The sequence below is a fragment of the Rhododendron vialii genome, chromosome 4a (assembly GCF_030253575.1).
Source record: "Rhododendron vialii isolate Sample 1 chromosome 4a, ASM3025357v1".
NCBI classification, from domain to species: Eukaryota; Viridiplantae; Streptophyta; class Magnoliopsida; order Ericales; family Ericaceae; genus Rhododendron; species Rhododendron vialii.
Window position 1 is genome coordinate 39,475,447 of NC_080560.1, and position 13,266 is coordinate 39,488,712.

Consider the following 13,266-nt stretch of genomic DNA (forward strand, 5'->3'; position numbering starts at 1 on the left):
AGATTTCACATTTGAATAATGAATAGTAACAAATTGATGTTTGTGAATCTCTGTTTTACTTCTTCGTACCATATTTATCCTGCTGCTTGCTAACTGTAAGGTAAGAGGGGTAGTTGGGTTGAATTATTCTACTGGGCGATTTATCACTCACGGATACGTCTGTATCATGGTAAATCGATTGCTTCGGCGATCAATTTGCCAAAGGGCGCAGGATTCAATGGAGGAGCAGTTGGACACAGGAGGAATATCAGGGATAGAGATCGAGTTTGCTCGGGATTCGTGTCAAGCTTAGAGTCAACTCTGAAGTTAATGTATTTTGAATCAGTAAATTTATCTTGTGATTGTAATAGATAAACCTTTATTTTGAAAAATTATATTTATTTAGCAAAGTTTTCTTAAGAAATTATTTTCTTTTGCTTCCGAAAAGTCGGGGCGTTACAGATACTATTAATACCCTTTTATTTTTTTAAATGTATACAAAACTTGCGAATCCTTCAATTCCCTGGCGAAACCGGTCGACGGCTCCCAAGTCTAGCCCGTCGACCGCCGTGTGAAGGCTTGCGGTTGGGTGCTGTTATTTGTTTTTGTGGTCGTGTTTGCGTGGGCATGTGTTAGCAAATCTCCTCGCTCTCAGTTTCTCCCTTCAACTCTTCCTCCTCCAACCTAAAAGCCAACTGGAACATCACTTTCTCCGTCAGAAACCCAAACTACTTCGGCGATATCTCTCACGAGCGAGTCCAGGTATCCATTCAACACCACGGAGTTTCTCTCTCAACCGCATTAGTCACTCTTTTCTACCAAAATGGGCTAAGATGGAGGTTTCTGGAAGCGAATATGGAGGCCTTGTCATCACCTTCCGCCGATAATGACCTTGTTAGTAGCATTGACAGAGATTTGCAGGATGGGGCCGTGAACTTCACCGTTGCTGTGGCTGGTTCATTTAAATATAATAATTTGTTGAGCCAGGAAGGAGAAGAATACCGGCGCCCCATGACGGTTTCTTGCGATAACCTGATGGTGGGTTGGAAACTTAACGTGACCATTTCAATTAGGATTAACGTTTACTTTACTGGTTCAAAGAAATGCAAGAGAAGAGAAGAGGAGAACCTTGAGCTTTTCAATAAATTTAACTCAGTTGATAGTGATAATGGTGAAGCAAGGCTGGATGCTTTTCCTAGTATAAAATCTTTCAAATCTTATGCTCAAACTGTTAAAGGTGGTGGCGTGGGGACGGGGACAGAGAAGGTTTTAGACAGCAGTATTGATCATGTGAGTCGAAGGGTATCTTTAAATGTCACTGGTAATGGATGGCTATATCGTAGTGCGGTAGCAAAGTTACACAAATTAATCTCAATTGATAATTTGAAGGTCCAGATGGCAAGAATGAGCTTAGTTAATATTGATGTTAAGGCAATAGGTGGTAGGTCTGTGATTTTAACTTGTCCAAGCAAAGAAGAAATGGAGAAAATGGTTAAAGAAAACTGCTTTCAAAGGTGGTTCTCTGAAACTAAACCATGGGATGGTCAAGCGGTGCACGTTGAAAGATTTGTGTGGTTATGTTGTTATGGAATTCCACTCAATGGATGGAGTAATAATCCTTTCAAATCTATTGGAGAATTATGGGCTCTTTTATATCTACGAATGAATTGACATTGAAGATGACATCTTTTGTTAAGGCTAAAATTCTTATCGCCACTAGTATTTTCAAGGAAATTGACGAGTGGATTATCGTTGATGTCGAAGGAAAGAGCAACAAAGTTAAGGTGATGGAAGAACCATGCGACCAACCTCATGAAGCGGAGAAAAAAATTCCTAATACAAGCCTAGATTTTTCCTCAAATTCAGAAGAAGAATCAGAGGAGGAGGATAGTGATGAGGTGGAAGAAATAGTGGTTGATGCTGACACGGGGACGAAAGAGAATGGCAAACAAAAAGAAGTAGTTGATGAAAGGAATTCGGAAAAGGACAAGAATTTGGTGTCGCGAGTTAGCGAAACAAATGGGTCCTCATTCGATGTGGAGCTTAATCATGCCAAGCTTAATTGTCACACCCCGCCCCTGCGCACGGCGCCCTATGCAGGCTCGAGCAGGTGCGGCCATGTGCCCACGACGATCACATCCATCTTTGTACAATATTGTCTGCTTTAGGTGCCTAAAGACCGTAGACTTCCCAGTATGGTCACCCATCCCTGGACTACCCCAGGATGAGCAAGCTTAACTGTGAAGTCCCTACGTTCTTTGGTCCGCCCTCACGACTTTAAAAGGTATTGTACAAGTAGGATGGATCATTCATTATAAATTGTGACCTGCCCCCCCCCCCCCTCAACCGGCGAGTAGGCTGTCACAATCTACCCCTTTAGAGGTGTAGCGTCCTCGTTACACAGTGCCCAGCAACCCTCCTCTGGGGTCCGAGGCAGCAAAGCACATCCTACTCACCACTTTGCCCAGGGTTGAGCTTTGAAACCACCTGTCATGCCCCGCCCTTGCGCACGGCGCCCTATGCGGGCCCAAGCCGGTGCGGCCACGTGCCCACGACGATCCCATCCATCTTTGTACAATATTGTCCGCTTTAGGCGCCCAAAGACCGTAGACTTCCTAGAAGGGTCACCCATCCCTGGACTACCCCAGGATGAGCACGTTTAACAGTGAAATCCCTAAGTTCTTTGGCCCGCCGTCACATCTTTAAAAAATCTTGTACAAGTAGGATGGATCATTCCTTATAAATTGTGACCTGCCCCCCCTCAACCGGCGAGTAGGTTGTCACATTAATACACCCCAAAGGAGTGGATCCCATTATGAAAACTCCTTGGCAATCGGCGGGCCTAAACCTAACCTCAATGAGGTTAATCTTGATGGAGAAAATTTGGTTGTTGCTGACTTTGAACCCTCGGAGCCTATTCTGGATAATGGGGATGACGACATTATTGTGGATGATACAACCCAAACCTTGGATAATGTTGGTGTTGCAGAGTTTGACAATCTTTCAGAAGTGGGTTTTATAAATAATGAGGATGTGGTTGATTCTAATATCTAGCTAGCAGAAGTCGATTGAACACATCTTAGGCATTTCAAAAATCAAGAAGAAAGGCAGAAAAAGAAGCAAAGTTGTGTTCTATTTAGATCTGCTGTTGCAGCTGCTGCTTTACCAATTTCTTCTGAAGGGATCAACAAGACTTACCTTGATGACGCTCAGACTATTTGGGAGGTAAACAAGATCCTGGGCCTTAGTTGCATGGGCGATGAGAATGATGTTATTCGAAGAATCGCGATTATGGAAGCCGAAGATGAGGAACGGGCAAAGGGTCATGCTTCTCATCCATTGATTGGCTCTTAGGTGTCTTTTTGGGTGTTGCTTGAATTATTAGGCTTTGGGTGGGTGTTTCTTTTTTGGATCTTTGGATGTATCTTTTTAGGGTGTTGTTTTGGGTCTTTGGATGTATTTCTTTTGGGGGGTTATTTTGGGTCTTAGGCGAGTCTATTTGGGATGGATGGTGTTCTGTCATTGTTGGCTTCTTGCCAACTTTTGGTTTGTTTTTCCCTCCCTTTGGGTTCTTCTCAGCATATGATTGCTGGAGTTTGTTGTTTCCCCATGTGGGTTTTTCTTTTTCTTCGGCTTGATAGGGTCCTTTTAATCTTTGCAATTTGTTTTCAAAGATTAATAAAAAAAAATTCACCTTTCAAAAAAAAAAAAAAGCGAAGAGGAAAATAGAAAACAAAATAAGGATCAATTAAATCGTAGGTTAAGAGATTATAAAATCTCCAGTAGATAATAAACGGTAAGATTTTATTTTATTTATTAGAATTGAGGTTTTTTTATTTATTAGAATTAAGATTTTATTTTATCATAGCTCGAAACTTGACATGGCATGCACTTTACAACACAAGAGTGCCAATACTAGTAGGGCTGGCCCAAGAGTTTTTAGTACCCAAGGCCTAATAAAAAAAATGTGCTCTTAAAGAGTTAATATTTAACAATTTTTACAACAACAATCACAATGCGAGAAAGTCAAACTAATATAAAGTTCTACTAATTATTACATACAAACACAAAATACGAGATCGTCAAATTTTTGAGTTGGGTTTATGGGGGGAAACGATTTTGGGAGGTGTTATTCAGTGGTTTGGGAGAATGATTTTGGGGATTTAGTGGGTTAGACATTTGGGCTTATGTTATGGTGGGTTGGGCTAACTCATAACCTCTAATTGGGCATTTTTTTCATTCTATTGAGCTTAAAAAGAGTCTTACTTAAATTCAAATAGTGAAAATATTGAAATGCCCTTAAAAATTAAAATTTTTGGGATGCCCAAGGCCCAGATCTCGTGGGCCTTGGGGTTGGGCTGGCCTTGAATACTAGGAAACTCAAAGAAAAATATTTAATAATCTTGGTGTATATTTTTTTCCCTCACATAACATGCTGGGACCCACATGTAGGCCTTATATGTTATGTGAGAGGAGAGAGTTTACGCAGAGTGTACTCAATAATTACTCACTCCCCTAATTTGAATCCAACTAGGTTTCATGCATTCAAATGACAAAAGAGAAAGAGAAAAACACGTATAAGGTATACATAAGAAGAGAGCTTCTAGGGCACAAAGTCTTTAGTCCTCTACAGTCTCCGCAGATAGATCTTTCCATTCTTTGATTGATTCCTAGTTATCAAAAATGGAAAATCAGAAAGAAGAACCAGTAATGGGCTACCCAGCACCAGCAGGATTTCTCCGTCCATCGCTAATAAACAACGCTCCACGCCGAGCACATCCTCCAGCCGCGGCCACCACCGCCACCAACACAAGCGCAGCCAATCCTTCTCTGGCGCAACCGGTTGACCATGCCCAAGTCCAGCGTTTGGGCCGCAGTGGGAAGGCTTCCTGTTGCTTTATTGGGGTGCTGTTATTCGTTGTTGCGTGGAGATCTTTAAGCGATCCATCACCGGAGTTCAAAATCTCCTCGCTCTCGGTTTCTCCCTTCAACTCCTCCTCCTCCCCCTCTATCCTAAAAGCCAATTGGAACATCACTTTCTCCATCAGAAACCCGAACTACTTCTCCCAGATCTCTTACGAGCAACTCCAGGTATCCGTTTCATACCATGGAGTTCCTGTCTCAACCGCATCAGTCGCTCCTTTCTATCAATTTGGGAGATTATCAATCGGGATGCACAAGAGATTTCTGGAAGTGATCAATATGGAGGCCTTGTCGTCTGCTGATAATGACGTCGTTAGTAGCATGGACAGAGATTTCCAGCAGGATGGGGGCGCCGTGAACTTTACCGTTGCTGTGGATGGTACAGTCAGAGTTGATTTGTACGAGGGAGGATACCGGCGCCCCATGACGGTTTCTTGCAATAACGTGATGGTGGGACTTTCCGGTAACAAGACCGCTGCGGGTGCACTGCTCGGTGGATCGAGGAAATGCAAGGTCCATGTTAATTTCGATGGATGGGCATAGACTCCTGTGATATCACGTGACGGTATTACTACTGTACGCGACATTACTATTATTATTTCTACATAGCAGATAGCTAGGATGCATTTATAGCCTTTTTAGTTACAGAGAAACTTCATCAAATTTGTTTCAAGTAATTATAGCATGCGAATGTTTTCTCCTACTTGCATTTATTTTTATTTCTTTTCAAATGGGAACCAAGGTGGTCAATATGTTTTAATTCTTTATCTCATTGGTGCTTTATGGTGGAAAATTTTTCATCATAATCGCATTGGATCATCTAGTACAATGATTGGTGTGGCTAGCTACGTAGTTGTGTCCATAATTATATTTTAAATTGCGTTCATAGCATTGCTTGTAGAGTGTTGGGAATCCCAATAATGCAATGAGATCCAGTGGAAGTCTAGGGGAATGCCATGGATGATGTTTTTGAGTTTGTTCCGTCTTCGGGGGATAATTGAACAAACTTAGACTGCTCATCTCTTGGTACGCCGGAAAAAAACTCGGTACTCTAGATTTGGGTAGAATTAAAGTCAATGATGATGGAGCATTTTCTTTTTGAGGTATTTGGGGACTTTGTATTGCAGGAGTGTAGTGTGCAATCTGAGCCATCTGTAAAAAGAAAAGAAAAGAAAAATTGTTGGGAAAAAGGCTTCTTAACACGGCTACATACTCAACATATTAGGAGACGCCCACCCTTTGAAAGGGCATTCCCCTTAAGCAGTGTTCGAATTATCCATCCAGCACCCGCACACTTCAAATATCATTGGATAAAGATATTCAAATATATATCTTCCTTGCATAAAGAATAAAAGAAAAAAAAGGAGCTTTTTTGGACTTTTTTTTATTTTTTTGCCAAAGTATTTGCTTCTAATTAGAGATGATAAATGTAGGGTAAAAACATATTCAATAAAATTTTGAGAACCAATCTTCTTGGTTCTTTCATGAATAACATCTTATCGATGAAGAACGAGACAACAATGGTTTCCATACTCTTTGATGGTTGGTAACTTGGGTTCAAATAAAGGAAGACTCCGATTTCTACTTAAATGTTAAAAGATTATTTTTATCACTCTCAAGTTTTGAATCATGTGCTAATCATTAATGAGAATTTTACTCAAATTTATGCTTTGCTTTGGATTTGCCAATTGGAGTGTTTGATACTCCCCCAAATGAAGTTTTGAGGCTCCATTCTTCCTAACTTTTTTGTCCACTATAATTTTTCGGAAATTTTTTTACTTTTTCGAATTTTTTTGTTTAGTTTTTCGTCGTAATATTTTATGAGACTAAATAATTTGCCTCGACGTGATGAATCAAAAAAAAGTATAAAAAAATTGTGGACCGAAGCTCGAAAAAAGTTCATATAAGATGATACTTTGACAAACAAGACAACAGCTTAGGGTTTTTTTTTTTTTTTTTGGTCTTTAGCAGTTTTTTTGTTTTTGTTTTTGGTTCTTAAGTGTTTACTTTTAGGCTCCATTGGTCGAGAGTCGAGACGAATGATTAATCTAAAAATATTAACCCCAATCTTGCAACAATTCAAATAAGATTGAATATTACCGAAACCAGAAACACAAAAAAGTTAGGGAAAAAGTCTATTTTAGTACTTAGTAAAATTTTGAGTAAGGCTGGAGGCGCTCTATTTCTAATGTTAAGGTTGAATACTTTCTCACCTCTCACAGCCAGGGGCAAAAAATTCAGAAGTGGTAGCCGCCCAAATTTCTGAGAATAGATAATGCATGTTCAGATTTTTTTTTGGCGGGCCCACTTTGGGTCTCGCAAGGATGATCCAAACCGCTCATTTATAGTTAAACATGTTTTTTTGAGTTTGTTGTAAAAAATCAACTCAATTGAATATCCGTAAGAATTTTAGAATTTGTTGGGCAAATCATATGAAACAAGATCGCAAAAAACATAGTACTTGATCGTGGCATAAGAATTCAGAGTAGAACCCTGGCATGGCACTTGACGCCACAAGACTGCCACCACCAAGGAACTCAAAGATTTGGTTAGAATAGAGTTTTAGAATAATCTATAGACATCGTGCAATGGGTCTCATTACTATTACTCACTCCCCCTAATTTGAGTTCAACTAGGTTTCATGCACTCAAAACACAAAAAAGAAGAGAAAAAACACTTATATATATCTATATTACCAATTTCGAGCTGTGCCTTCAAACACGGGCATGCATTAGTATATATACATAAGAAGAGCTTCTAGGGCCCAAATATATATATTTTTGATCGGCTTCCAGGGCACAATTTAGTCCTCTTCCCAGATAGATAGATCTTTCCATTCTTTGATTGATTTCTAGCGATCAATAATGGAAAATCGGAAAGTACCAGGCTACCCAGAACCAGTAACGGGCTACCCAGCACCAGCAGGATTTTCGCGTCCATCGGTAATATACAACGACGCTCCACTCGGAGCACATCCTCCAGCTGCAGTCGCCACCGTCACAAGCGCAGCCAATCCTTCCCTGGCGAAACCGGTCGACGATGCCCAATTCCCGCCTGTCGGCCCCGGTTGCAAGGCTTGCTGTTGGGTGCTGTTATTCGTTGTTCTGGGCGTGCTTGTGTGGGTGTGTGTTACCGAGTCTTCACCACCCGAGTTCAAAGTCTCCTCGCTCTCGGTTTCTCCCTTCAACTCCTCCTCCTCCCTCCTAAAAGCCAATTGGAACATCAGTTTCGCAGTCCGAAACCCGAGCTACTTCTCCCTGATCTCTTACGAGCGAGTCCAGGTATCCGTTTTATACAACGGACTTCCTCTCTCTACCGCGTTAGTCCCTCCTTTCTCTCAATATCAGAGAAGCGAGATCTTTCTGGAAGCGAATATGGAGGCCTTGTCGTCGTCGTTGTCATCTGCCGATAACGACGTAGTTAGTAGCATTGACAGAGACTTGCAGGATGGGGCCGTGAACTTCACGGTCGCTGTGGATAGTACAGTTTCGTGGAACGATAACGAAAAATACCGGTACCGCGTGACGGTTTCTTGCGATAATATGACGGTGGGACAACTTGCCGGTGACAAGGCCGCGGGTGCGCTAGTTGGCGGGTCGAGGAAATGCAAGGCCAGTATTAGTGATTATTATTTTTAGTTATTATGCATTCGTATAGAGGCTCCAATAACATCACGTGACGGTGTTAAGAATCACTACAAGAAAAAACACATTTGGCGACCAACTTTCGGCGACCAAATTATTTTTTGTCGTTGATTGTCAACTTTTGGCGACTAAAATAGTTTTGGTCGCCAATCGTAGACATTTGCCGACTAAATTTTGTTTTGTCGCCGATTTTGTAGACCTTTGGCGACTAAAACATTTTTAGTCGGCGAAGTGCTACCATTTGGCTACCAACGATCATTTGGTCGCTGAAAACAAACAATTGGCGACCAACTAATAGTCGGCAAAGAAAAAAATTAGCCGACAAAAATATTAGTTGGGAAAAGCTACCAATTGGCGACTAAATTCGTTTTGTCGCAGTTTTTGTGTGAACCTTTGGCGACTAAAACATCTTTAGTCGGCAAAAAGCTACCATTTAGCTACCAAATGTCATTTTGTCGCCGAAAATTTATATATTATATCATGATAAACTTATATATTTATTCCATCTACTTAACCGAAGTTTAACCCATATTCCACCGTTAACTTCTTTATTAAATCTCACTTTTTTTTAAATAGCAACTCCTTAAATCTAATGTTAAATGCTACCAAAGTAACAAAAAAAAAACTCCTTAATTAAATCTCACTTTTCTCCTTACATTTCTTTTTTTTAAAAAAAATTCAGTTTCTCTCTCTTCCATATATTCTCAACAAAGCAAAAAAAAAAAATTAAATGCTCCTATGAATGGAGAAAACCTTCGTTTAAAATAAGGAAGAGGAAAAATCTAATAGAATTTATCCAATTAACTCTTATGCTAATCTTTACGAGAATCAATCAAATTATATCATGCTAAACTTATATATTTATTCCATCTACTTAACCGAAGTTTAACCCATATTCCACCGTTAACTTCTTTATTAAATCTCACTTTTTTTTAAATGGCAACTCCGTAAATCTAATGTTAAATGCTACCAAAGTAACAAAAAAAAAGCTCCTTAATTAAATCTCACTTTTCTCCTTACATTTCTTTTTTTTTAAAAAAAATTCAGTTTCTCTCTCTTCCATATATTCTCAACAAAGCAAAAAAATAAATAAATGCTCCTATGACTGGAGAAAACCTTCGTTTAAAATAAGGAAGAGGAAAAATCTAATAGAATTTATCCAATTAACTCTTATGCTAATCTTTACGAGAATCAATCAAATTATATCATGATAAACTTATATATTTACTCCATCTACTTAACCGAAGTTTAACCCATATTCCACCGTTAACTTCTTTATTAAATCTCACTTTTTTTTAAATGACAACTCCTTAAATCTAATGTTAAATGCTACCAAAGTAACAAAAAAAAAAGCTCCTTAATTAAATCTCACTTTTCTCCTTACATTTCTTTTTTTTTTTGTAAAATTCAGTTTCTCTCTCTTCCATATATTCTCAACAAAGCAAAAAAAAAAATAAATGCTCCTATGAATGGAGAAAACCTTCGTTTAAAATAAGGAAGAGGAAAAATCTAATAGAATTTATCCAATTAACTCTTATGCTAATCTTTACGAGAATCAATCAAATTGCATAATCTTGTTATTCAATGAATCATATACAGTCCAACTTCTAGCTACTGTAAAATGAGTTACCAATATCATTTTTTCCATCTACACCAATGAAAATATTTTTCAATTGCGGCATTACATTGTTGGAATTCAAACGGCAATGACATTTTTGCTCTGGACTCTTTTAAATTTGATTGAATGTCCAAATTAGCTATTCCAATTTTTTCTTTTTTAAGGTTTTCCATTGGCGTTCATCTATTGGATATGTGTTGTTTCGTGTTTTTTTATTGGTTTTTTTGGATTTTTCTCTATTATATTTTTAGACAAAGAAAAATTGTCTAGCCTTATAACTAATTCCTCGATGAGAAAAAAAGGACATTGAATTGTTGGAGTTAATGGTGAAAAGGATTAATTTCCCAACGGTGGAATATGGGTTGGGCTAACTTCCGTTAGTTAGAGGTTAGGCAGATTAAGGAGAAATGAGCTTAGGCCAATGAAAGGTTGTCGTGTGTCTGAGGTTGGAGGAAGTCCTCCTACTGGGGTAGGAGGAGATCCGCGTTCATCATCTAATCAAATAGTGCGCATCTACAAAATGTACCCGAGCGGATGAAAATAACATGTCGTTTTGTGGGTCATTTAGTTTTTCTAAGATGCCCATTGGTACATTGCACAAATTCTCGTCATAAAAACCCCTCTATGAAAAAAAAATGAATTACGAAGAACTTCTCAAATCTCTATCTGGCCATGGTTTCTCCATTTTTAACTCCAATGCAAAAAATCCTCCTATGCTACTAAGGCACTAAAAAAATTAGACACTAATTTAATTTACGCTTTCCAGGTCCATTAGCAAGACATAACCACAGGTCCATAAAGCGTTTTAAAAAAAAGCAAGACAGGAAAAAAGTTGCATTAAACTCATTTGATATGGGACATGTTCGACTATTATGACCTTAGGCATGTAACAAAATTATAAAAAAAAAGAAGAAAAAAGAACAAGAACAAGAAGGTTGCTTTAATGTGATAAAGAAACGGAGTAGGACAAGGATAATTTTTTTAGAAGTTAGAGTTTTTTTTTGCGATGTCGAAGACTCAAAGGTAGTGTTTTAGAGATGCTAAAAGGCCATAATTAATATTTGTCTCTATGGCTTTTATGATTAAGTTACATTTTTCATTTGTTCATATGGCTCTAATATGAGAGCATAAAGTTAAAAATTAATTATCACTATTTTAGAGTAAATTATAAATAAATGTAATTAATCAAACCATATTTTTTTACTATATATTATATCATAATAAACATAATTATATTATATATATAATTTTTCGTACATAATATATAATATATATTATTTTATATTATTTTATATAAATATTGTTTTATAAGTTTTATTTTATTTTCTTATGTAATAAATATATTATCTTTAGGAATAAAGAACAAGTTAAGCGCGTAGCCCAGCGATTGTGCACCCTCATAAGGTAAGAGAGGTCGGCAGTTCGATTCTTGGCAAAGACATGGGATTGGATTATTCCACATGTGCCACGTGGAGGTTCTAGGTTGGTCCACGTGGCGGTACAAAGACGGGGCCACGTGGCACCCAAAATTTTTTTAATATTATTTATTTGGCATGACATTTGGCGACAAAAAAATTTTAGTCGGGGAAAGTTGTATTCGGCGACCAAACTTGTTTTAGTCGGGGAAAGTTGTATTCGGCGACCAAAAGTTTGGTCGCCGTATGTAAATATGATTTTCCGAAAGGGTTTGTATTAATTAGATGCGGCGACTAAAGTTAGTCGCGAATACCTTTCGCGATAAAAGTGTTTTGTCGGGAAAAACAATTTTCGGCGACAAAAAATTTTGGTCGGCAAAAACTTTCCCAGACCAAGTGTCGCCGACCAAAGTGGCGACCAAAAATTTAGTCGCGGAAAGGTTTTGGCGACTAAAAATAGCCATTTGGCAACTATTATTTTAGTCGGCAAAAGTGTTTTTTCTTGTAGTGAATTTGTTTCAAGTAATTATAGCCATGCGAACCTTTTCTCCGACAGGCACTTATTTTGAAATTTCTTTTCAAATGGGAACCAAGGTAGTGAATGTTTTTTTCTTTATCCCATTGGTGCTTTATCGTGGAAATCATTTCTATCATAACCTCATAGATCATCTAGATAGGACATATACAGTTGTACCTATGGTGTTTTTTTGTGGTTCTTCAATGTCAATGTCCAGGCCGGCCCTGGGGGGCCTCTAATTTTGGGTCCAATATTTGGACCCCCAAATGGTAGACTATATCAAATATTATGTAGGTGAACTATTTTACAACTAGGGTAACACACCCGCTTTTTTTTTTTTTTGAGCATGAGATTGCGAGTTCGATCACCCTTTCAATTTTTAACGCAATATTTTTGGAAAACCCTTACAGAAAAAGTTTTGAAACTTGGAGGCTCAAACTCACGACTTAAGGTACTAAAGAGGTGGTACAACCACTTTGCCACCGAATTACAAGGTTGGCTTGTTTAGGCCCCATTTTGAAACCCCGCCTAAGGCTTCGGAAATCTCAGGGGCGGACCTTTCAATGTCTAAAAAATACTACTCTACTACCATTATCATATAGCCGGAATTGATGTTGTACTTTAAAATCAATTTTCTGTCTTGATAATACGGGTTATGTGGATGTAGCATCCAAGTATCTGGATTCCAGACTCAAATTTCTATCGGAAATTGCTTGCGTCTGTGAAGGTTAAATGGTTATCAGTCAAGTTGTAAATTCATTAAGTTCAGATTATTAAATCAACTGCAATTCTTTTGATGGCTGGTGAGGACAGCTACGGATTGAGAACAATGATTGGCGTGGCTGCATAGTTGTGTCCAGGATTTTTTATTTTAAAATTGTATTCATAGCATTACTCTGCTTGTGGAGTATTGGGAACTTCAATAATGCAATGGGATCCCATGGAGATTGTTGAGGGGAATGCCGTGGATGATGTTTTTGAGTACGTACATCAATCTTCGGGGGATAATTGAACAAACTTAATTAGCTAGAATGCTCATCTCGAGGTTCTGGTACACCGGAAAGCGTCGGTACTCTAGATTTAAAGTTGATGATGATGGAGCATTTCCTTTGGGTAGTGATTTTGCCACACCCTTTTTTGATAATGCCACATTCTGTAAGTGTTTTTTTT

At 38.5% G+C, this 13,266-nt stretch overlaps 1 protein-coding gene across 1 annotated transcript; it reads left to right on the forward strand.

The window, feature by feature from the left end:
- Positions 1–4,662: 4,662 nt before the first annotated feature.
- Positions 4,663–5,445, forward strand: LOC131324014 (uncharacterized). Its single transcript, XM_058355845.1, has one exon. The coding sequence runs from the start codon at positions 4,663–4,665 to the stop codon at positions 5,443–5,445; it is 783 nt and encodes a 260-aa protein (XP_058211828.1).
- Positions 5,446–13,266: the final 7,821 nt, after the last annotated feature.